A 24778-nucleotide genomic window follows, 5' to 3' on the forward strand; every position below is an offset into this window, starting at 1 on the left:
AATGCGCAAAAAACCCCTGGAGGGTTTAGTTTTTAGCACTGCAGAGGAAAACATCACCAGAAAGGCTCAAGCAAATAAAATAAACCTCATGACATTGGCATAATTTGCAGATCTTGTACGATTTAAGCAACCAAATCACCACGGCAGCTGTTTGTTATAATATTGTAAATGTGACCCACAGAGACCCGTGCAGGACCTACAAGAAAGTGGAGGCAAAGACCAGGCAAGAGAGAGGAATACTAGGAGACAAGAATGCAGGAAATAAAGCTCTAGGCTATTGCTTGGACTTTTCAAACTCACTGCCTTCGGACGCTTAATATTTGCTAATTAAAACAAGCACCACAGCTTTGACACCCTAAGCTGAGCTAAAGCTTTCCATAAGGATTTGTGGTTGCTGGAGAAGAGGAATTTCAGAAAACTTCAGGTTGGTTCAGCAGTTCTCTGCTGGATGGTACAGATTCATCCCAACTTTCCCTCATCATCTTTTTTACAACATTAACATCCAGAAGCAGCAATGGGATAGAAGTTACTGCTGCAGCCCACAAAGCTTGCTGGCTCAGTTACCTGGGGTGCAACAGCATGTGTTTGAACCCAAGGCAGGTGCTTTGCAGGGAGAGCAAACTCTCTTCCTACCTTGGAGAGGGCAGGGTGAAGGATCAGAGGTTAGGGGCTATTTGCACTAGTAAGACAAAAGAACAAGGAAGGGAAGTACTGTGTTAGGATCTGTGCTCAGTTACCCATAGGAGCAAAGAAATCCACCCACACAGTGCCAGAGCACTGGATTCCCATTACCCACTCTGGGAGAGGAAGAACACTACGCAGAAATAAGAAGCCAGTAGTCCAAGCGAATTTTCCAAGGTCTTCTAATTGCCAGGTGAAGTTTAATATGCACAGCCCTCAGTCCACCACCACCTTCAGATCAGTTCATTAGCACCTTTGGGAGTGTTCTCCAAGACCGCCAGTTCTCAGGGGGCTGAGATGCAGTGTTTTAATTGTATGTAATTAAATACTGCTCCCTCATCTAGATTTCAAAGTTTGCTGCTGGGGCTTCAGTACCAACACTCTCTTTCCCTCTAATTAGCTTCCTTAATCTGTGCAGCCTTGCTTCTTCCCCCACAGGGACAGGGCTTTCCTGCAGGGAAGCTTGGATTGTGTCTAATTATTAACAAAGGAGACAGACGGCAGGCGAGCACCATCCCCATCCCAGCTACTATTGGGAGCAAAGAGCCCATATGGGGTAGCCACAGGGAAGCTCTGAAGGCTGTATGGATGGATTTGGTCTTTGCTCCATCTGTAGGTTGCTTTGCATATTACCCCACCAGACATTTGCAGCAGGAGATCATGCAGGACGAAGGCCTCTTGACTGAAGTACAGCTTACACAACGAATGCTTTTGCCTGGCTAGCATGTAAAAACAGGAGAGGGAGAGTTCCCAAGACCTCGTGTGACCCAGTGCTGTCCTAAAAGAGACAAGACACCAAACACTTCCAGTATCAATAACAGCTTTCCTCTGTTATTGATAGAAATTGCCCACTCTCGAGCTACTCTGGGTGGATCTATACGTACAAGGAAGGAAATTCCTTCCTGTCTAATTTGAACTTCCTCTGCTACTGCTTCAAGACCCTGAAGACACAGATTGCCCTTTACATAGCTCAAGGCTTAGATTTCTCCTAGGCCACTGTCTAAATTAAAAAGTTCTAGTTCTCTCAGTCTTTCTCCTAGGGTCACATTTCTCAGACCACCGGTCATTTTCTGTGCTCAGGGCTCTCCTCAACTTTTTCTGGATTTTGTGAATATCTCCAGGATGACGTCAGCCTCATTCATTGCAGAAGCATGATACTGTGAGCTCAGATTTGGCTGCTGGCTCATGATGGCCTCAGTCACTTCCCTCCTGCTTGGATCTGTGCTTATGACTTTCTTGCACAGGCACTTGTCTTTAAAATGTCCTGCTTCCTCTCAGCCTATTTCTCAGCCCACCTCTCTAAATCTCTGTCCTAGCTACAGTACTGCTTCCAGTGTATCCACTCTATCTGCGTGTTTAACAGCAAACTTTTCTGCTCCCAACAAGCTTCAGTTCAGGATAACACCTGCTGAACACATCTTCACCCTTGTCCACTTCCACATTTCTCTTTTCACACAGGTGTGACCCATCACCCCAGTGGCCTGTTTAGCCAGCACCTCTTTACAGGGATACCGAACTAGGTAATATTAGAAACACTTCTGAAGTTGAGTTATGTGACAAGCACTGTTTCTCTCGTACCCAAAAGTCTGGCATAAAAGGAAATTAGGTTGGCTTGATAAGATTTGTTCTTGACAAATCTGTGCTGGCTGTTACTCAACTCCTTGTTATCTTTGAAGTACTTACAAATAACGTGTTGATTTATTCTAGACTCTTTCAGGTATAAAAGCAGACCTAATCTGATTGAGCTGCTATTGAAGGCAGCGTTGGAGCTTGACTACAGATGGACTACAGGGGACTGCTAGGAGCTCTGAGAGACCCTCTGGCATTCCCCTAACAACACAAAGCTAAATGTTAGTATCCACACTCACTCTGAGAACAGGTAGGTTAAATCATCTCCATCCTCCACGTGTGAGATTCCTGGAGGGGTTTCCTGACAGCCCCACAAGAACAGCTGAAGCATATTGAGGGAGGGATGTGCTTCTTGGTGGGAGCTGCCATTCAGCTCCACTCTCCTTCTCCCTCTGCGCTACTAAGGTGTGGGCAAGACACCTCCTTTCCTTCTAATTCTCATCCAGATCTTGCCTAACCTGACTCCAACCCAATTGCTCCCATGCAGCGCTGTTACATTCCTCCCTACTGAGCCGGCCCATTTTCTGTTTTTGTATGATTCTTTCCAAGTTCCAGGTCACTGGAGAGCTCGTGAGCCAGGTAAATCTCCTGTTACAGTTCCCTCCCTTTCCCCTGCAGTAGAATCATTTGTGCACAGGCCATTAATACTGACTTTGTTTATATTATTTTTAACCTGTGCAGAAGTGATATCTTATCCCCCTAGGTCCCATCACACATCCAGTCAGTAGGAGGAACATAAATTTCAAAAAACAGTCCTGAACTGGGAGTGCAGATCTACTGAACTAACAAAAGGCAAAGCCCTGTGCAGTCTCTGGTGCTAGGCAAACCCTGCTCCCCGGTCAAGCCAAAGCAGTACCTCTCCTCTCAGATCCAGTCACCTGTTCCCAAAAAAACCAGCCTGGGAAAGCTCAACAGGTGACGGACCACTTAGTGGATTAGTATATTTCTACTCCAAATTGTTTGCAAAGGCCCAATTTATAACTGTTTTATTCTCCTAGAGGCAAGCAACTTTATTCAGCAGAGATTGAAAAAGAGCTCCTAGGAATAAAGGAACTTCCTGGCAATAATGCCATAAAATGAAAACCACCTCCATGAAAAAAAAAAAACCCACCGTCCCACAAAGTTAGTATCATATCCACTAGGCCTCAGAATAAAGGACCCTTCAACCCAGTTCCATATCTGTTCTCAGCAATCTGGGAGCATCTGCATTGGGAAGACTTCCTCTCGAAAGGGTTTTGCTCTGATCAGTTCCTTCTCTCGCCTCCTGGCGCCCAGTTCGTGGGGATCCAGTCTGTGCCCCAGTTCTTTGCCAGTGCTTTGTTGCTTGCTGCCAGGCACATTTTATTGTCACTGTGATTGTGTAGGAAGGCGTCCAGGCACTATGGAAATGGAACCATATAGGGACTGGACAGAAAAGGCACATGCTGGTCACCCTCTCATTTGCACAGCAGTGGGAATATTTGTTCTCTTATGCTAAGATATTTTTAAAACAGAGAATGCTGTTATTATTCGTTGTCACCCAGGATCCAGCATTGCCATTCTTGGAAACCAGCACAATGCCTCCTGTTTCAGCATCAGAAACATTATTAGCAGACTTTTTGATATCTCCCCAGATGTTATCAGGTTAAATGGCATTTGGGACAAGGTTGGCACGATCTGCAACTGTGCCTGTGACCACAAAGCAGAGGACGTACCCCCACCAGTTCCAGTGCAGGCAGCCATGCACTCAGCCATTGCGTACTCTGTGAATGACTAACCTATATCAAAGCTTCTGGCCTGACAGTGTTGTAGGGATACAGGTGGTTAAGCCAGACCAGAGCATGGGTCTGCTTCTGACTCAGCCGCCTGTCTGCCAGGGCCAGCTTTTCCTCTCTGCTTGGCTTTGGATGACAGCAGATGTTTCTCTGCCCATCTGCTTGGATGCTGGCTGTAGTCAGCTGTCTGCTTTTTTGTTCTATTGGTCTCACATTAAGCCCACAAAACTACTAAATACGATCCACTGAGGTCAGGCCTAGGGGAAAACTGTCAGAGGGAAGGAAGCCTATTACCAAGGAAGGGGCACAACTTGAATTCAAGGGTGCTGCACACATTTTTGGGTTGAATTTACCCAGGATAGGATCCCATGTGGACGGGAAGGAGAAGGGTGGGTACATGCTGCAGCTGGTGCTAGTGCCACTGCCAGCAGTGCTCAGGCCCATGGCAGGGAAGGAAAAGCACCTGCGAAGGGGGACAGGGCTTCTCCTGCCCACTGTTCTCATCTCCCCACCAAGAAACCAAGGAGCCATGTTGTGCTACAGGATGACTTTCCCATACCAACAGGCTTTGCTAGGATAGCTGCTTTAGTTTCTTAAAACAAGCCTAGATCCTGTGTTTTATAAATTACTACAATGCTTTTAATAGGTAGCCTTTTCATAAAGGAGCACAGTGGATGTGTACACAGGCCCTGATGAAGCTAATAACTGCCTCTCAATAGCTTTCAGAGAGTTATTACATATTTAAGATCCAAGCTCCCTTAATCAACCACAGAGATGCAGCTGGCAGCGGTAAATTGCCAACAACAGCTCATTACAAATAAGGAAACATTGTTTTTTCAAGGACAAAAACTGTGTCAGTCCTTCAGCAAGAGCTAACCACTCTTGTCTTCACCCCTCTTCCCCCCCTGTCCCCTCAAGTGATGTGCTGGCACATCTCGCTTCATCCAATAACACAGCCTTGCTGCCTAATCTGCTCCACAGGGGACATCATCAGATCAAGTTCCTAGATCTCATGCACATGCATCATGACTTATTTGGGCAAACAGCACGGACTGCATACTGCGCACACCCTCCCCAGGCAAGCCACGGGCAGGGCTTGTCCTACAACACCGCAGTGACTTGCTGCAGGAGCACACCCACTGGCTTTCCTCTGAGGAGGACCAGATCAGCCCAAAAGACACATAGAGAAACTGTTATGACAAAGCACATTGTAGGCTTGAGACCTGGGAATGCTTTTCTGAGCCAAAATATATATGCACAGTATCCACATCACCTCATGCCCAGCTTGCATACACAGGCCAACAGCGAGCACAAATCAGGCCTAGTGAGGTGCACGTTCAGCCAGCTCTTAACATGCCTCAACATCGGACATGCACTTTTAGTGGTCCTCCTGAGATGACTGAGAAAACGAAATCCAGCACCCAGCCCTATGCAACACAGGGTTTCTGCTGCAGGCAGCACCATTCCTCAAGGCCCCACACTGCATTTCCTTCTCCACCCTCCCTGCGGCACACAGCACAGTTGCCACCCTCAGGGTATTTCTGCCCTCAGATCAGAAAGGCTTCCTGAATGGTAAAGCCATATGGACTCTCATTTTCAACTAGCGGTGAATTTCCTTTCTTTCATGCCAAATGCCTAGCCCCGTAGTGCTTTCATTTTGCTCAGTGTTGGAAGACTCAGACTGCCCTAAGCAGATCAATCCCCCTGAAGAAAATATTTCAAGCTTGCTTGGTTTCCTCCTCCTACATAGTGGTATCAATCTGTAAAGCACAAAGCTTTACAGAACTCCACACTACGTGGCCTTATTTTCCCTACTGTCTCCTAACATGGCATTCTGCTGTACAACTAAGACACGAGCACAGCAACTTAAAAGCATTCAGGAAAGGCTAAACGTGTCAACAGAAAGGAGAAAAAGAAGAGAGAGCTTATCCTATTACAGTTGCACTTTCCCTGCTGAAGAAGGGACAATCATCTCAGGACCCAAAGCAAAGCTGCATTTCAGCCCTAGGGAACTACTACTTCCCAAAACTCCTTTGAAAAGGGAAGTAAGCCCCTGAGACATACCACAGCCTTCCACTACCCGTATGCTCAGCTGTGCTCTGTGCCACCTCCAGTGGGCTGGATCCAGGATCCTGGGTGCTCATGCCAAGATCCCAGGATCTAGGTCCTGGTTGTTGTATTTGAGCTGTGTGTAAAGCCCACTGAGCCACGCAGAACTGCTGCTGGCAAGGGGAAAATACGGTCCAAAGCCCAAACTGGGCAGTAGAAGCCAGATGAATAAGTTTAATCTTTGGTCAGTTTTGCTGCCTCATGCTGTGCCTCCAGCCATGAACCCTGTACAAGCCAGGGTCTGCGAGGGGATGCACACCAACCAACCCAAACAAAGAGAGAAAGAGAGAAACAATGCTTTTGATGACAAAAAATGGAAAGTGGAATGTTTGCTTGATTCACCTTCAGCCTCATTTACACCAAACTCTCTGCCACACTAGGTTGGTCCCTGCTCCTCAACTGCATTCTACCGTAAGGCTGGCAGTGCTGGAGGTTTCATTTAATCTCCTGAAGCTGTTAGTCACAGATGCAAAGCTGAGCTAGAGAAGGGTGAGCCAGGATTTTATTTTTTGCTATTTCTGTAGAAATACCTCACTCAACTTTTTCTGGAAAAGAAAAGGAGAACTTAAAAAAGCAGTACTACTTGGTTTTCCCCTCCTGCCACAATCTATATTTATTGACACTGGCATTTTTAAAGAGCCCTTGGGAGGGACATTCGCTCTGAGGATATTTTCCATACAAATCAGAGAGTTTAGCAGGTGTTTATGTCACTGTCCTAGATTTGTGCTTCCAGAGAAATGCCAAAGCTGGCTTGGACAAGAAACTTTCAATGGGCCAAGAACTTCCCTCCCTAAGCCAGCAGCAGGCACCTTTTAGAAAAACAACGAAACCATACATTGTAAACAGCAAGATATATTAATAAAAGATTGTACATGCATTTATACAGCATAGCTGAAGTACGTGTAGAATTATTTATAACTTAGTCTACCATCTTCCTCACTTCTAACTGCAGAACAAACTTTTCTGTTCAGTACTCAGGGGGAGGCAGACATCTGGAGTACAGGTTGTAATAGTTCTCTAGCTGCAATGACAGCTCTAGAAAAGCTGCTATTTCTTGACTGTGAAAGAACATGTACTTTTCTTGCAGCTCTGCAGTCACATCTGGAAGAGACGCATTTCCAGAAGTTTGAAGACAGCAAGAAGAAGAGATCCCATCAGCTGGGGAAAAGATTGCTTCCTGCTCCAAGATAGGAGGCTAGATTCCTTTTGAACTATTTGGCATTCCATCAGGGGATAAAAATACACTGGCTAGATGAACCCCTGTCCTCTCTGACGGTTACAATACCTGCAGCAGATGGGTGTGCAGGAAAAGCCTGCAACTGCACAACTTATTAGTCCACGTTCTCATCAAGAAAGCTTTACTCATCAACAGAGATGCAAGACAAGGCCAGAGACACCTTGCTGAGGTGGCCCCAGAGGAAAGGGTTTCTCTTAAACTTTACATCATAGCCCCTTGTCCTAAATGTATGTCTCACACTAGAGGTCCCTGTGCAACATCACTGAGATGCTGGCTTTACTGAGATGTAGGTTGGACATCTATAGCTTTCCCACATAACTTGGGATGATCTGTTGAAATGCTCAGCAGAGGCACGGCTTCAGCATTTACACTGCAGTTTTGTATATTCTGAGAAAGGAGAAATCAACAGATTGCAAAATGGGAAATTCTGGTATCCACAAACAAATAACACGTTACGTAAGTGGGCCTTTTGGGAGTTGGAGGGAGATCTCCAGGAGATCCAGGCTCTCCCAGCACTTCCTAATTTTAGTGGGACTTACCAGCAAGCCGGTCCTCTAATTTAAATACAGTCTTCCACACTGTTTTCTTTCACCTTCTCACCTTCCTGCACTTGCTCTACCCTCTTTGTTAGTGTCCCAGAGAAACATATCTTGCTCAGTTTTATTGAACTGATCGATACACCCTAGGTTGGCAGAGCTGAAGAAGCACTGAAGACATTTAGAATGAGCAGCAAAGCAATTTCTTGGCCAGCCAAGCATGGGAAATATTAAAGTTTTAGAACTTTGACTTTACTGAGTCAAGTACTACGGAATGGCAGCAATCTACATAGCTGTGATTTAGCTGAAACACCGCACTAACACCCAGTGATGTAGTAAACAGGCTTTATCCCTGTGCTAGCACATCTTGGATTCCTGTCAAGGCAAGGGGAGAATACCTCTAAGCAGCAGCTCAGCTTCAGGACCAGATTTGCCTTTGTGCTGCAGAGCTGTCCTTAACTTGCACCCAGGCAAACACGGACTTGTGGGAGCTCTTCTGCAAGTCAGATCATACCATCCAACACCTGAACATGGACTGTAGTAGTTATGCTTCAGAAAAACGCCTACTGCCTGCCAAGCACATGGGCAGATGGCAATTTGTAAAGTCAGTGCCATCAACTTCCCAAAATATAAGATACATGCATGTCTTCTCCAACCTGAATGAAATAAACCCCAAGCTCTCATCTGCTCTGGGCTGCCAATCCTAAAGTGCACACCAGTGCTTCCCATGTACCGTCCCTACAGTATCAGCAGAAAACGGTTTAAAGACAGCAGAGATATAACGGCAATACCTTGGCATTTGCGCAGAAAGAAAACACACTCCATTTTTTAAGAAAGCTGTTTTTCCCATTTGTTTCATGGTGTGTACATATAGATGACTGGTTAGAAAAGGAAGGAGAAGGCTTGCAGTGACAAAGACACAGCAGTTCTTCCTGAGAGGTCAGGGAACAGCAGTGGCAGAATGTGGCCAGCCCATTTCCAGACTACTACCTGCTCACTGGGCTCTCAGCAAAAGCCAGCAGTGAGGAATGGGTGGAAAGTCCACCAGCAGCTGTCCCACTGCCTGGCCCCATGTCACGAGCTGAGCACTGACAGCAGGCATGGATACAGGTGATGCCATATCTCTTCAATAAGGAATGGCACAGAGATCCCAGCCAGAGCACTGACTCCAAGACAAAAGGGAAGTGAAATCAAACGTCAAGGTCTTCCTGTTGGCAGTCACATTTTGCTGGTAGTGATTTGGTTAAAAACTAAAGAGCCTTTGGTGGATATCCTTATAGACTAGTACACTGCATCTCTGCAGATACCTCCCTATGTCTCCTACAAGGAAAAAAATCAAATCCAGTAACTACATTCCTGTCTACTATGACTATTGCTCAGGAGCCTGGACCAGGAGCAATAGTGTATTGTGTGCTCCTGACCGTAGCAGGAATAACATACACATTTTGGCCTCCAGAATGCTGGAGCTGTGAAGTTCTTGCTTAGCTATTTCTGAGAAGTTGAAACACCATCTGGTTACTAATACCCTGCCTAAAACTTATGAATCACCTTTTTATTTCTTGTTGTTCCTAGGAGTTTTACGATTCTTCTGTTTGTGTCATTCTCCTTATTCACATGGAGCAAGTATGAGTAATGGAGAGAACGCACAGCCTATTCTCCACAATCACCTTGGGTCAGCCCCAGCTCCCAAAAGACCAGCTGTGCAAGATGCAGCATCCAAGCCACTGCTTAGGTCTCTCTTGACACAGCAGTGCCCTTTATCTAGGACTGCTCTGAGTCCTATGCAGTGGTTCTGTGCTACCGTGTCTACTGTTGGCAGGGTCTGGTCTACAGGTACAGACTTTGATGTAGGAGGAATCTGATGCTGGGGCAACACAACTCCAAGATCTTGCTCTCCCAGAGGCACAGCTGGGCAAGATGATGTCTTTCAAACATACCAAAGGACAAATGTTTTCAGCTGTGATTTACTGAGTTAACGGACATTCTCAGTATAACACGATAAACAAGGCAGAGCACAGTTTTTCCACTGGCCACCTAGCAGTACTTCATCAGTAGATATTCGTCTTTTAATAATTTGCAAACAGCCAGATATGGCTCCACTTGCATCCTAACCATGAAGCTTCTCTTCATGACAATACTTTTTCAGGAAATGCATTAGACAAGTCACCCAAGCCCACAGTCCTTAAAAAGGGAGGAAGAAGAAGTGACCTTCTCCAAATTCAGCAGCACTGAAGGGAGGAGTATCAGTGGCACAGGCCCAGAGGAACTCAGGCAAGTGGATGCATTTACCACAATTCACACTCTTGATTTGGACAGGTAACTTCATGGAACTGGGGGGTAACAGCCAGGTTGGTGTTCTCTCCTCCACTATAGAGCCAAAGCTATAGAGAACTGCTTGGCTCCTGGATAGAAGGTGGAAGGCTGGCCTTACACACCAGTTCCACTCTGTTCCTGGGAGGATGGAGTGCCTCTGAGTAGGCACAACTCTCTGACCTGCTAGCAAAGCAGGACCATAGCATTTCAGGCTCCCAGAAGCACACAAGAGCATTCAAAGCTTGCTATAACATACTGGCACCTGCACAATGCCAGTGCAGCTCTGGTAGCCATGTGCATTTAATTTCAGGAGAATGACAGACTATAAGTTACAAATAAAACCTCCACTTACACTATCTCATCATTCTGGAACTCCAGCTCCCCACAGGTGTCTTCGAAGTCTTCTCCTCCACCTTTGGCTGAGCCTTCAATGGTTTTATAGGGCACAATAACATTTCCTCGTGCGCCGGAGGTTCGCAACACTTTCACTTCCATGGTCCCCACACTCTCACTGACATGTGTTACTGGTTCCTCAAAGGTGAATATGCCAGCATGGTCATCGTCAAAGATGGTGACAGTGGCAGTAGATGGCGAGCCCAGGCAGGCAAGCGTGGAGACACGACTGGCCTCGAGAATACCCTCATCTGCCTCAGTGCTCACGCGGACGTTGCTGAGATGGACCAGAAAATTCTCATCCTCCTCAAATATGTCATCATCGATTATGCCAACACGGATTTCCTTCTGGGTCTCTCCAGGCTTGAAGACCACTGTCCCCTCAGTGAATTCATAGTCAGAGCCCGCGTTGGCCGTCCCATCCTCTGTCCGGAAGTCAACATAGACTGTGTTGGTCAAATCGCCACCCCGACGAATGATGGTCAGGGCAACGGTACCACAGTTCTCCAGACACTGGTAGGTACCCTGTTCAAAGTATAGCTTGCTGATGGGATCAGTTTCTGCCACCTCACTGTTGACCTCATGCATGCTGACAGCTTTGCGAGCCTGGTCTGCAGCATGTCTCTTCAGGATGTTGCCAGCTCCTGTCATAAGTCGAGTGGCCTGGATGCGATAGAAAGCCCTGCTCTTCTGCTGCTGACTTAGGACCTGGTAGTTGGCCAACTCTATAAGCTGCTCAATTTCCTTGTCAGGGTGCTTTTGTTTCAGTTCTTTCAGAATCCGAGCCATTTCCCTCCTGGCTTCCTCATCATCCTGGTCTTTTTCATCTACCTCCAACACCAGTGTCCCATCTAAAAAGTTTTCAACATGAGAATTAGCAACCTTTCCGTCCATCTCAATATCAGCTTTGGAGGAGGGTCGGTCACCCTCATGCTCAATGATCATGCCTCTCTGTTTGCCAGCTCGGTATTTCTTGTAGACGTACTTGTAAAATAAAAGCCTCCTGTCAGCTATCCAGGCAAACACTACGCAGATTGGGAAGAAGAAGAAGGTGAGCAAGCCTTCCCAAACCTCTACAATCCCAGGAGAAGACACTGATAAAATAATGTAAAGCCATGTGTAGGCAAAGATGCTCCAGGCTGCTGTAACAAAAAACACTCGCAAGTGCTTGATCTTCCTTATTTCTCCATCAGGAACAACATAAACACAGATTGCAATGATGACAAACATATTAAATGCAGCACTCCCCACAATTGTGCTTGGCCCCAAGTCCCCCGCTGTGAACCCGTGGCCGCACACTTCAATGACGGACAGAAGGATCTCAGGAGCGGATGAGCCCAAGGCCATCAGTGTGAGGTTGGAAACAGTCTCATTCCAGATCCTCACTGTGGTTTTGCTGGTCTCACCATTGGGCTTCTTGATGGTTATTTCCCGTTCTTGGGATGTGATGACTTCAATGGAGGACATGAAGCGGTCAGCTATGATGGATACTCCCAGGAACATGTACACCATTGCTACAAAATACACTGTTGCTCGAGCTATTTTGTCACCAAATGAGGGATCTTGGGGTTCCCATATTGGTAAGATCACACCCTTTTTGCAGATGTACGAGCCTGTGCACACCTCAGATTTGTTTGCAGGCACTTCACTGGGACTTTCTGCGTGTATGCTGTCTGCATGGAAGAGCAGCACCACCACAATGCTCAGGAGTTGGAAGTTCACCAGGAAGGTGGGTGGGTGAGTTGTTTGCGACATGGCCGCTTCCACTCAGCAGTTCCCACACGTTCGCAACCTGTGGAGACAAAAGGAAAGACACACTGAGGCTGGCAGGAGACAACAGATCTTCCTCTCCATCCAATTTTTTTCCATCTTTCCCAAAAGTATGATCAAATTACCCTGTTGCTCAAGAAGACCCATTTAATGAGCCCTAATTGTGTTATGATCACTGCAGTTTTCCATGTACAAATCATCTTCAGATCAGCTATCTGAACAAGGACTTAATCAGATGCTACCAGTGGGCTAGCACCTACTTCCTTCAGCTATACTGCTGTTTAATGCCTCTTTCTCTCTCTTTGCTGGAAGCCTATTTCTTCTACTATATTTTCTTGGTTTCCATCTAATTAGAATCCATCATTCAACTTAACAGCTAGCAGAAGTATTTCGTATTTCAAAGTTACAGAGCATTTACGCACAGGGCGGCAGGGTGAGAGTAGAAGATGACAGGGAGATCTACTACCCTCCAATCATCTTTTCAAATATCTTTATAAAGCACATGTTTTACAGTCTTTTCTTGCTCACAGACCTCCCAAGCATCTACTCCATATCCGTACAAAGCAAGCTCAAGCCTTGTCAAAATCTTGTTCTTGACTGTATTTCGGTCATAAGGCACACCAGAAGGGCAGTCCTTAATTAATGATTTTGGAGCCATTTCTTCCACAGTGCATCACTTTGCACCTTCCTGAAACTGGAAAGAGCCCCATATGCATCCAAGCATGGTTATCTTGGCATGCTTCAAGAGGAAACCTGTCCTTACACTCTTTTCCCACTAGGTCAGCTTTGCTGGCTTTCCCTGCAAGGGCCTTTCTCACTCCATTTACAACATCAGTCACTAAGCATGACAGCAGTATTTGCCCTTGTCCTGCCTCAGGATTTTCCAGCAGTGTCAGGGAGCTGTTAAAGAGGTTTGCAGTTAGTTAACAGTGCATAAAGCTATGGACCAGATGTCTTTAAGTACATAGAGATCCTTAGTGCAAATACCCGAGCATGCTCAGTGTTAAATTCTCAATTTTACTAGGCAATAGAAGTTATTAAAGCTATATTTTCTTCTCAAGGAGAGCCTTTGCCATACTACATTTCTCCATTCCAAGTTAATTTAATCACACAGTACTTAAAAACATTTCTATGAAGAGAAGGAAATGAGCATGTCAATACCTTTACTTTGCTGTAGCCTACAAAAGGCTGAATTGGTTTTGCTCATAAAAAAGAAAACAACACCCCAGAAACAAAAATGAAAAGAGCAAAGCTGTGGAAGACTTCATTTTTTTAAGAGAAGGATGGTATTTCCAGACCTGTTCATTCCAGAGACAATGACATAAGCAGGAGGTCAAACCAGCATCACTGCCATGCCTGGCAGGTCTTGCCCCCCACATGCCATCTGCCTGGTCTCTGGTAAACACAGAGGAGGTCCAACAGATCACAGGGTCACAGAGTCATCTAGGTCGGAAAAGACATTCAAGACCATCAAGTCCAACCATCAAACTGACCATCACTAAGCCATGTCACTTAGCACCAGATGTACAGCTGCATGCAGTTGGAGCTATAGATGAGTTAAAGGCTGCATCTCAGTTGCCACTTGTGCCTAGGTATGACCTGAGTGAGGTGGCAAAGCCACTCCTCTTCCTTCTTGAGGAGCGCTGTTCCTCGGCACAGCCGTGAGCTAGGCTGCTCTACACCCAGCACTGCTGATTGCATTCCAGGGAGATGTATTTATCCTCCTCAACAGGGACACACCAACACCTACTTAAAGAGTGCCTGATCACCACCACTCATCTCCTTATAATGCCAAAATCATCCCTGCTCATCAGGGCAGGGGCATTTTTTGCAGGGACAGGCTGTGTGCAAATGAAGAACTATCTGGAGGAGTGAGTACCATCTTGCACCCACGCTATAGAATCTACTCCTCAAAGAGATGTTGTAACGAGGGATGAATTTCCTCTGCTCGGTTTGCTTTTATTGAAGGATGCTGTAGTAGATAACTGATATGGAAGAATAATACAGAAAATATATTAAAACAGTTTTATGTAAATGACATCTCTTCCCTGGGAATTGTTGGTCTGTGCCACAATCCACTCCTTCAGTTTTCTAATTAAGTAAAGAAAAGGATACACTGAACAGGAAGTGAGCAATTCACAGAGTTAGGTGCTAAGAACAGATAAGATGAACAAGATGCTATGAAAAGCTCTTGTTGCTGGAGTCAGAAGTCTCTAATCCCCGTGCACGTTCTGCTTCTCAGAATGCAGGCACGAGTCGACTACAGATCTGAAGTAAAAAGCCGAAAACATGATGTTTGTAAAGAAGAGTACCTTGCTGCATGCCATTTGGTAGATAGCTATGTTGAAGCAGAAATGCTTTCACGGTCATTGAAGTTTAGCCAAAGCATGACCCAACATCTGTAATCCTGACTGTGTTTCATGCTGCTTTAAAGCAGTCTTGGAGACGTTTGATACAGGGAAACACAGGGAAGACTTAGAATCTAATCTGTTTATCCCAGATATGTCCTAAGTGCTTCTTTATTGTTAGTATTATTTTAAAATATGTATGCTTAAGAAAAAAATAGTATGGGCATAAAGTATTACTTATCTTTGTGGTTCTTCACCATCTCTTTCTAAAGGGCAGTAGTTTCAGCAGAAAATTCAAAACATCCACCTGCCCTTGTTTAGTTAATTTTCTCCCTGTGGCAAGTTATATCTCGTACATGTACAATTATTCAGAGCAACCAGGCATTGTGAAATCCCTTTGGCAAGAGGAGAAAACAGATGGTTCTAGAGAAAATATTATGCTTTGGGTCACTGATTTAGGTCATAAAGAATAGGAGAGTCCCATCACACTTTAGACCAACTCTGCCGTCTTAAAAGGATTTGAGCACTGGAATTCTCAGCCAGAAAAAAAACAAAAAACAAAAAACCACCCACTAAATCAGATTAATAAGTCACTTGAACCTTATTTGCCATCTTCTTCTCTTTCAAATATTCTACTACAATTTTTTTCTTTTAATCAAGTCCCATATTTTGTTAAACGGAAGGAACAAAAGCCTAGAGGCTTGCATCTGAACAATCCATCTTTCTGGCCTTCCCATGCAGCTCTCCATGTACAAACAGTGTTTTTCCCTTAGACTGCCGAAGACAAGAGATGTGGGACTTTTCTGGAGGGCTCAGATGAGTGGAGAAGTGCTGGACCTCAATAAGGAAAAATATGCCAGCCTTGGCAATGTGCAAGTGGCTTTCTTTGAGTGGCCATAGCGTCCCCCAGCTTTGCACTGGACACTCCAACATTCTGTGGTGCAGTCATCAAGAAAGATTCACAACCCACCTCCTCTTCTCCCCCGGTCCTCCTGGAACCAATTCACAATCAATGTTATTAACACCAGACTCAGAAATTATGGAGGGTTAGAAACTGCTTGGCCACAACATGCTGGTTATGTGTATACAACTGGAGTCGGACACGCAAAATCTCTTAGAGAAGCAGCTGCTATAAAATTAGCAGTGTTTCTTTATTTGCTCAATCCAAAATAAACAGCTCAGTCCCCGGAGACCCTCTTGCTCCGCATTTGCACGGGGTCTCGGCCCATGGTCAGCACTCTGCTGCAGAGGCAGCGGTAGAAATATTCCCAGACAAATCATTCATATTATTCTGTATCAAGAAGCAAGGCTACCGGAATGCCAGCTCTCCCTTCAGAGCCGACTTTGCTAGCTTTTCATTAAGGTGTCTCAATTGCATTTCCCAGCCAGGCCATCAACAAGAAAAGCAAACGCATGAGCTGGCTGTATGTGCGTGGTGACGAGCCACAAGCCACCACCCTGGATCGGCACAACCCTGCCAATAAGCATTGCCCTTACACCACAAAGCAGACCCAGAGTTTATTTTCTTGTTGGATCTGGTGCCTGGGGTCTTTCAAGCAGAGCTGGAGCTAACTGGGAGCCAGCCCCCAGCTCAGCTCCCCAAAAGCTCCCAAAGCACTAGCAGCAGCTTTCACACAGTCAGAGGGGAAAGCCTGCAGGAATGTGTGATCCCTTCGACGCAAGGTCAGCTTCCATCCAGACCCCAGCCATGGGACATTTGTCCAGCTTTTATTCCTGCCTTCAGGGTTGTAAAACCCCAGGAGAGCAGCTTCTGCACAGAGCGAGGCTATGAGGGTTGCAGAGATATTTGCCTTTCAAATGGAAAAGGGAGCTTGAGTTTTTCCCCCAGACCTGGGCTTTACAGATTGGTAAACTAGGAACTCATGTTCCTAGTTCGTGCTCCAGCCTGCAGCTCAGGAGAAACCAGCTTTTGGGACCCTCCTTCGATCATTCCCTGGCAGGAATACTCCTTCAGGTTGGCTGCTTGCTGCATGCAAAGCCAGCCTGAAAGCTGCTCTGAGCTTGAGAAATGCACAGCTTTTCCTTTGCAGCAGCCTCTCCAAAGTCCCGTTCCCGTCTGGGCACTTTGCCCTCACCATGTCTACTTTTAGACCCTGTACCTTTGCATGATCAGGTTTGCAACCAACTGCAACAGGCAGCATTGCTATTGAGAGCACTGAAATAATACTGCTAGCTTGGATGCCTTTGGTATAGGGTTTGGGCAAGAAAGGTTGGGTTCATGAGGAAGGAGTGGCCGCACAAAAAGACTTTCCATGGGAAATATTTTTCGAGCATTCGACAACAAACGTTCTGCAACACATAGCAGCTGTAACCCAGTGGCATTCACATCAGTACTGCCAGCACCACAAACAGATACCCAGCTGTGCCTGCCCCACTGTACCATCAGCATGATGGTGAATTTGATGCCAGCTTGTACAGCATTCCTATGGCTGTGCCACCAGTGCAAGATGGGAGCAGCACTGTTTGAAACCTGTCTTCTTCAAATCCTCACACCCTTCTCCCAGGTTGTCTTGCAGGCAAGCAGCACCCAATAGTCAAATGCAAGCCATTTCCTTTGGGAAAGCTCTGCACACCTCACCTCCATGGCATCTATCTTGTCTCTCCACCTCCAGAGGACTAACAGCCTCCTCCACCCCCCTTCTCACCCTTCCCGGCCATGCTGCATCCTGCACACCTGCACCTTGTTGAAAGCAGCACTGTGATTTACAGCAGAGCGGCTTGAGCAGATCCTGCACTGGGAAAAGATGTGATAACTGTAGGAAAAAGCACCAACAAATTGGTTGTCTGAGCTCTGAGAATCAATCAGGAAATCAGCAAGAAGCCTACCTCCAGCTTCCTGAAGCTGAGGGACACAAAAAGGATGCAACAGGCTTGATCTGGACACTGCCTATGGCACAGCTCCTGCAAGCTGTGATTTGTACCCATCCAAGCAGGAGAAGGAGCTGAATACCATGCTAGTCAGACATCTGAACCCGTGGAGGAAAGCTGCTGTGTCCAAATGCGCTGCAGAGTGCGATGTCACTTTAAACGCAGCTTGGAAAGCCCTTGGCTCGCAGCCCTGCTCCTTCTTCTTTCTCCCAGCTCTGCCATGCTGAAGCTGTTGGCATTCCCTGCCCATGACCCTCCAGATCTCCACATCAGGAAAATGATTTCCAGGCTGTCAGCATCCTGATTGCATCAGTACAAAAACCATCAAAACCTTTCCAAATATAGTCAGAGGCACAAGCCCTTTACGAAGCCAATTGAGTAAAATACACATCAGACCACCCTGTTTTCTGTAAAGGCCATTAAGAAGTTAGAATAATTATCAGTCTGCGACTGATTTTTCCAAGTATCCTATCTATCTCTTGCATACAGCATCCAATCCCCTCCTACAATCTCCCCAGCAACTTTCCAAAATAAACAGATAAATAGAGAAAATAAAGCGGCCCCGATGTAAAATTTCAGCCAGATTGGTTGAATTTGGGGGTAAGCCTGTAGAGAATGAGCTTAGGAGTGTTTGTGAGGGAAACTCCAGCTTTGCTTTTTAATGCATGCAGACTGAGTGGCGAGCTGTCCCTTTTCCTGTGGTACACAAGCTCAGCAAGGAAAATGCCAGGAAATGAGAAGCAAGGGAGAAATCCTTAATTTCTTTTTGTGCTGCGTTGTTGTTTTTTAACATCTCCCCTCTTCATTGCTTCTGTCTTCAAACCATTTCCCTATCCTCACAACGCCTTTTTGTCTTTTATTTATTGAGCGACATCCTTTCCCACTATAAAATGACTGTTTAGAGGATAAAAGGCTGTCAACAAGCCCGGAGCTCCCGGGTAGCCTGGGGGAAGAATCATCTGCCCGGACATGAGGGCTACCATAGGACAGGAGGAATTAGCAGGACTGTTGCTCTCCTCGTGCCTGCCTGTGCCCACTTTCCCTCGGATTGGCAGCTGCGTGTGGGATGCTCTCTTGGGCTCTGCGGCAGGAAGAAGCAGAAGGGATTGGGGATCCCTCCCGTGTTCCCAGCTCCACCTGGATATTAGATCTCTAGATCCCAGGAAAGGCAGCTGAGCCCCAGTGCCACTAGGTCAGGCCCCAGTGCTGCCAGGCTTACCTCATGTCAGGGTTGGCCACCCCTCCACCCCACTTTGCCCACCTTCTCCATCTCCACAGCAGCAAATCTCCTTAGGAAGTCAGGCCTGTGAAATCACACTTTCCATGTCTGTTTGTCCATCCCCCCCACCCAATTTCAGCTAAACTTGCCAAAGGGGTACAGATAACAGAGAAAGCCGAGTTCCTCTGAGCTTCCTGAAAATAGCTGGAGAGGTTGCAGTCAGCACCCAGTGCTTAGGCTGCTTATGGTGCCCGTATCACAATCATTTGTGCTGGCCACGAGGAATTTGGTGGTCCTCCAGTGATGCCAGTGCCTCGGGCTTTATTACAAGATTTGAATTTCATTGGGATGCTGGAGAACAGAGGCTTTTCTCCCATAAGCTGGCAGGACTGTATGGCGCCAAAAACAGAGCAGAAAACCAACATTTGTCCTACATGGAATGCTAGAAAACTGTAACCATGACAGCCCTGAGCAGAGCGGGGCACCACCAAAGAAAGGCCAAGGCAACCAGAGAAGTGCTTGTGCCTACATGGCATCATGAGAGCAGGGACGTGAGACAAGCTCATGCCATATACAGCAGTGCCCAGAGAGCAAACCTGTTCAGTCTGGGCAGCCCCAGAACAGCCAATGTTACCATCTCAGGGGAAATAAACAAATAAGACCTCAAAAAGCTCAATGAGGGCAGGGTAGAAAGAAGCAGGGAAAATTTCATTGGCTTAGAACTGCTGTTTGGTGTTGGCATTCAGGGATGCTAGGATGAAAAGTGAGCGTATCCTCAAATATCTTGAAGACAAACCCTTGTACAAAGGGAGCTTTGAGCAACACATTTCCCAACCTGGGCTTTGGAGCTGTTTGTATCTCCAGAGAAAAAGAGCTGGTGCAACAAGAGAGGAGTCAGGCCACGAATCAACTTCCCTGGGGAGACAGAGGGGGGGTTCTGGCTGTACAAATGCTTGGCTGTGCCTTTGGTTTAAATGCTGTAAGAGGGGCAAAGCTGTGATTAAAGAACCAGCTGGAAGGAAAGGGGGGAGATGGAAGCGTTTATCAGACGCACCCAAGTGAACACAAATGCCTGTCTTTGGTGATGTCCATTGCCCCAGCCAAAGCCACGCAGCACAGCTGTTTTTTTTTCCCTGCTGCCATCACCACATCAATGTGTGAGCATCCCAGCTTCCCTCCTCTGAATAAAAGCACACCTCTTCTCTTCATGGTGGCGTGAAAAAAGCATCAGAAAGCCAAAGCGGGAACTGGCAGAGCGCGTGGAGAACCCCAACCTCCCTGTTCCTATCACCAGCCTCACAGCTTTCCAACATCTGGGACCGGAGGAAAGGCTTCAAGCAAAGCATGAGCAAGAGGAGCCCTGAAATCAACCGCTCGCACCCACACGCCCGTGACCTTGTGGTTTTACTACAGCTTTCATTTCCAGACACCGGTTCTCCCTAGCGCTTGCTGCATTTCTACAACATCTTGGCAGTTTGCTTTCGCCCTGGAGACAGAGCAGAGCGCGAGGTTGCTTAGAATGGCTCGGCGGGAGGGAAGCAACAAGGCTACGATTGAAGAATTAAACTAGAGATGACGGAAGAGCCCCAGCCATGCTTCCACCTAGACAAAGCCTACGTGATGCATGCTGCTTCATGCCAGCCCTTCAGAACGCGTGCCGCTCGAGAGGAAAAAGGGAATTTCGGGGTGGCCGCAGGTGTCTCTATCTCTCACCTCGGGAATCGTTTCGAGGCAGAAAACCCCGCGGCTGGAGGAAAGCAGCCCGGCCCGGGGGAGTCCGCAGCGCTGCTGGGCGGGGGCGCGGCTCCCTCCGCGGCAGATGCCCGAAGCCCCCCGGGGGGGGCGGCTCGCCGCAGCCCGCTCTCCGCTCCCGCATTCCCGAGTAAGGGGAGGCGCCCCCAACGTCGCCATCGGCCCCATCGCCTCGCCTCAAGGTACGCGGCCGGATCGCAAAAAGCATCCCTGGGGAGGGGGGGCGGCATCCCCCCTCTCCGCTTACCCGGCGGCTCCCGCACGGCTCCGGCTACCTCGTCCCCGCCCGGCATCGGGGACCCCCAAATGCGATAGGGCGGGGACCGGCTACTCGCTGTTCTTACCTGGCGGTGCGGCGGTTGGGGGACGGCGGCGGGTGCGGCCGGGGCCGGTTCAGCAGCGGCGGGGCATCGCGGCGGGGCGCGGGGCGGCTGCCGGAGCCCCGGTGCGCGGCTGCGGCGGCAGCGGGCGGGCGGGCTGGCGGGCGGGAGAGGGGAGGGAGGGAGAGATGGAAGGATGGATGGAGAAGCGCACACACGCGCAGCCCCGGGGATGCGCTCAGCCGGCCCGCCCCGCAGGCAGCCTCCCCTCCCTCCACATCCCCCCGCGGAGAAAGCCGCCGTCCCCCCTCCGCGGCTCCAGCCCTCCTCCTCCTTCTGCTGCTGCTGCTGCTGCCGCTATTGCTGCTGGAAATATTTCCCGATTTCCTCCTCGGAGCGAGGGACTTTGAAAGGCAGGGCTGGCTGCGGACCCACCCCCGGCCGTCCTGCCCGCCCTGCCCTTCCCTGCCCTGCCCGGGGCAGCCCCCAGCCCTGTCCTGCTTGCCCCCAGCTCTGCCAATTCCCGGTCCCACAGCCCCGGCTGCCCTGCAGCCTGCCGGAGCAAGTACGACCCCATTTGCACCCTGCAGAGTAAGGGAGCAGCTGGCATAGCGCTCCCCCCGCATCCCCCCACTCCCTCTATCATTGGGTTAGGGAGCCCTGGGAGGAATGGAAAGATAGGCAGCGGGGTGCAAGGAGTATACTGCTGTGTCTCCCGCAGTCCCCTTTGCTGCTGTGTGGAGGCAGAGAGGCCAAGAGAGTCCCAAGGGGCCCGGGTTTGGGGTTCACTCCCTCCATCACATTCCCAGTGTCATGACATTTGCATAGGACAGTAGGTGTCATGGGGCTGTGAGGTGGCAATCAAGGGATGCTCCAGTCATTTAGTGTCTTGGAAATTTCTTCTGCATCTGGCCACATCCAGGACAGACACTGAACCCTCAGAGCTTTCTTTCCTGTAGGGGTTCAGTGGAGTTGGGGGGAATCGTAGAATCATAGAATATCCCAAGTTGGAAGGGACCCAAGAAGAGAACCATTAGATCACTGAATCATTAAGGCTGGAAACAACCACTAAGATCATCATCCCGACCATCGAGGGATCATCACGCCCAACTCCTGGCTCCACACAGGAGCCAAAAATCAGACCATATGTCTGAGAGTGTTGTCCAGACCCTTCTTGAATTCTGCCATGTTCAGTGCCATGCCCACTGCCCTGGGCAGCCTGTTCTGTGCCCACCGCCCTCTGGAGCAGACCCTGTCCCTAATCCACAGCTGCCCCCCCCCGACAGCTCCACGCCGTTCCCTCAGCCATGTCGCTGTCACAGAGAGCAGAGCTCAGCGCTTCCCTCCGCTCCCTGTGAGGAGCTGCAACCGCCATGAGGCCTCCCCTCAGTTCCTCTGCTCTTGGCTGGGCAACCCCAGGGACCTCTGCACTCCTCATACACCTTGTCCTATGGACCCTTTCCCATCTCTGCATCCCTCCTTTGGATGCTCTCTAATAGTTTTATATCCGCTTTGTGCTGTGACACCCAGACTGCACCCAGCGCTGGAGATGAGGCCACACAGCGCAGAGCACAGGGGACGTGCTGGCTGGTGGCAGTGCTGGGCCTGGTGCCCCCCACGTTGGCCCTCCTAGTGCCAGGGCACACTGCTGGCTCCTGTGCAACTTGCTGTCAGCCAGAGCCCCCCATCCCTTTCAGCAGGGCTGCTGTTCAGCATCTCACCCCCTGCCTGTACATACAACCAGGGCTGCTCTTCTCCCCAGGTGCAGAATCGGGCACTTCTGTTAAACTCTATGGCTGGTGATTGCCCAGCTCTCCAATTTGTCTAGATCTCTCTCTGAGGCCTCTCCACCTTTGATGGAGTCAACATCTCCTCCCAAATTAGTATTGTCAACAAACTTGCTTAAAACACCTTCGAGTCCTACACCCATGTCATTTATGAAAACACAAAGGAGAACTGGCCCTAAAATGGAGCCCTGGGGAATCCCACTAGTGACCAGCCACCAGCCTGATATAACTCCATTTACCGTAACCCTTTGGGCCTGATTCATTAGCCAATTGCTCACCCATCGATTATATTTTTGTCTACTTCTGTGATGGGCATTTTGTCCAGGAGGATACCATGGGAAGGTGTAAGAAGCTGCTTCCTATCAAAAGCTTTGCTGAAGTCCAAAAAGATACCTTCAGCTGGCTTCCCTTGCTTAACTAGATAGTTGTCCATGGGAGATCCTGCGGGAAGCCAGCAGCTCCAGAGAACTCAGCCAACGTAGACGTGCTGCATCTCAGGCTGACCCAAGAGTGGGCAGTTCACCTCCTGCAACACCTGAATGACTCCTCCACCCTCTGCTGGCACCAGCAAGGACTGGATGAACCCATTGTCCTGCCCTCCAGAAAAAACTCCATCACTTTAACTACTTAAAGTAGGACCAAAGCTAATGACCCACAATCTGGTAGCTGCAAGTACCCAGTGACCTTGAGCAGCCCTCTGTACTTAGGCCCTCAGGTGCAGTGTGAACCCCACAGAGGCAGAGCCACACTCCCAGCTCTTGCACCTTCCTACACTTTCTCCTCTTACCTGGTCAGCCATGTGTGCAATTTATGTTGCCACTGACACAATAGCAAGCCAGAATCCTTCCTTCCTTCCTCTCTTCCTACCTTCCTTCCTCTCTTCCTACCTTCCTTCCTCTCTTCCTCCCTCCCTCCCTCCTTCCTATTTATTTATTTATTTATTTTCTGATGGGCAGGATAAGATTCCCGCATCACTATTTTCCCCAGTGAGGATAGGAAACCACATTTCTCTGGTTGGGATCTGGTGTAAGACATGGATAACATCACAAAACCCATTTGAAAAATTCACTGTGATGAACGAGTTGTTATAAGTGTTGCCACAGTTACTGGTATGTAGTTCTGGTTTCACTTTAAGAACGTATTACTTACACACTGGATGAAAAGCATTTCCAAATAATTTGGTTTAGGGAAGACCCTTTTGTGTCCAGTAGTTGGGTCTGGTTTGGCAGCAGTTGCTGGGTGTAAGGCGCTGTGCGAGCTGGCACAAGCCGTATGATCTGAGGCAAGTGGCTCCCTTGCAGCAAACACAATCCCTGCATGCTGAAATCTAATCGGTGCAACAGTAAGCAGTAGAACTCAGATTTTAATTAGCTGTCAGCTGTGAAATTCTCCCTAATGCTCCTCGTTTCTCTCAGTTATGTTGCTGACCTACTTCCCAGCTTTATCACTGGATATGGTACACAACTCCTCCAGAGCAGGGAGATGTTAACTTGGTGCACCCTGCTAACTGCTGGGCTGCTCGCTCAAGAACCAGGCATGTCCCCAGCCTGCCTCTCCCTGCCTTTCAGCTGACTCCTTCCTCACCCCCAGGCTTCTCCAGCTGGAAGATCTTTTGTGATATCGGAGGAATGGGGGAATGAAGAAAACCAAAGTCTGCCAGTTGATGCTCATTAACCCATACAAATGTGCCCTTCACATCACCCAGCCTGAACTGCATGGAGACAGGAAAAGCGAAATCAAGAATTATCTCACCCATACCAGTGAGTTTCCTTCATCTATGTGAAAAGTGCCTGGTTGGGAGGGCCATGAGGCTGATAGGCTGGGAGAAGATGTCTTTCATTCTCCATCCCCTCACACACCTCTTTCCAGGCACATCCAGACCTTTGCTTTCCAAAATTGCCATTTAAAATGTGGAGCTGGGCTGGGAAAGAAAAAGCATAACCCAAGGGGTAGCTGTCTTTCTTCCCTGCCTTCCTTTGCAGCCATGCAAGTGAACATCTACCACTGCAAACATACTTACAACCACTAATTAGCGGTCTCA

The 24778-nt window shown here is 48.2% G+C and overlaps 1 protein-coding gene across 3 annotated transcripts in view; it reads right to left on the reverse strand.

Moving 5' to 3' along the window:
- The window catches only part of SLC8A1 (solute carrier family 8 member A1), a 98669-nt gene that overhangs the window by 62369 nt on the left and 11522 nt on the right, over window positions 1-24778 (reverse strand). For 2 of the 3 annotated variants that reach the window (XM_042820687.1, XM_042820671.1), the window contains exons 1-2: window positions 20975-21016; window positions 10612-12444 (exon numbers count right to left, since the gene is read on the reverse strand). In XM_042820687.1, the coding sequence (XP_042676621.1) occupies window positions 10612-12407 (1796 nt within the window). In that variant the 5' untranslated portion in view covers window positions 12408-12444; window positions 20975-21016. Of the gene's footprint in view, window positions 1-10611; window positions 12445-20974; window positions 21017-24778 lie in introns of those variants that run through there. The other variant, XM_042820680.1, reaches the window with a different exon arrangement.

The sequence above is a fragment of the Centrocercus urophasianus genome, unplaced genomic scaffold, assembly GCF_019232065.1.
Source record: "Centrocercus urophasianus isolate 14NV4802_14NV808 unplaced genomic scaffold, USGS_Curo_1.0 seq_10, whole genome shotgun sequence".
In the NCBI taxonomy this organism is placed as follows: Eukaryota; Metazoa; Chordata; class Aves; order Galliformes; family Phasianidae; genus Centrocercus; species Centrocercus urophasianus.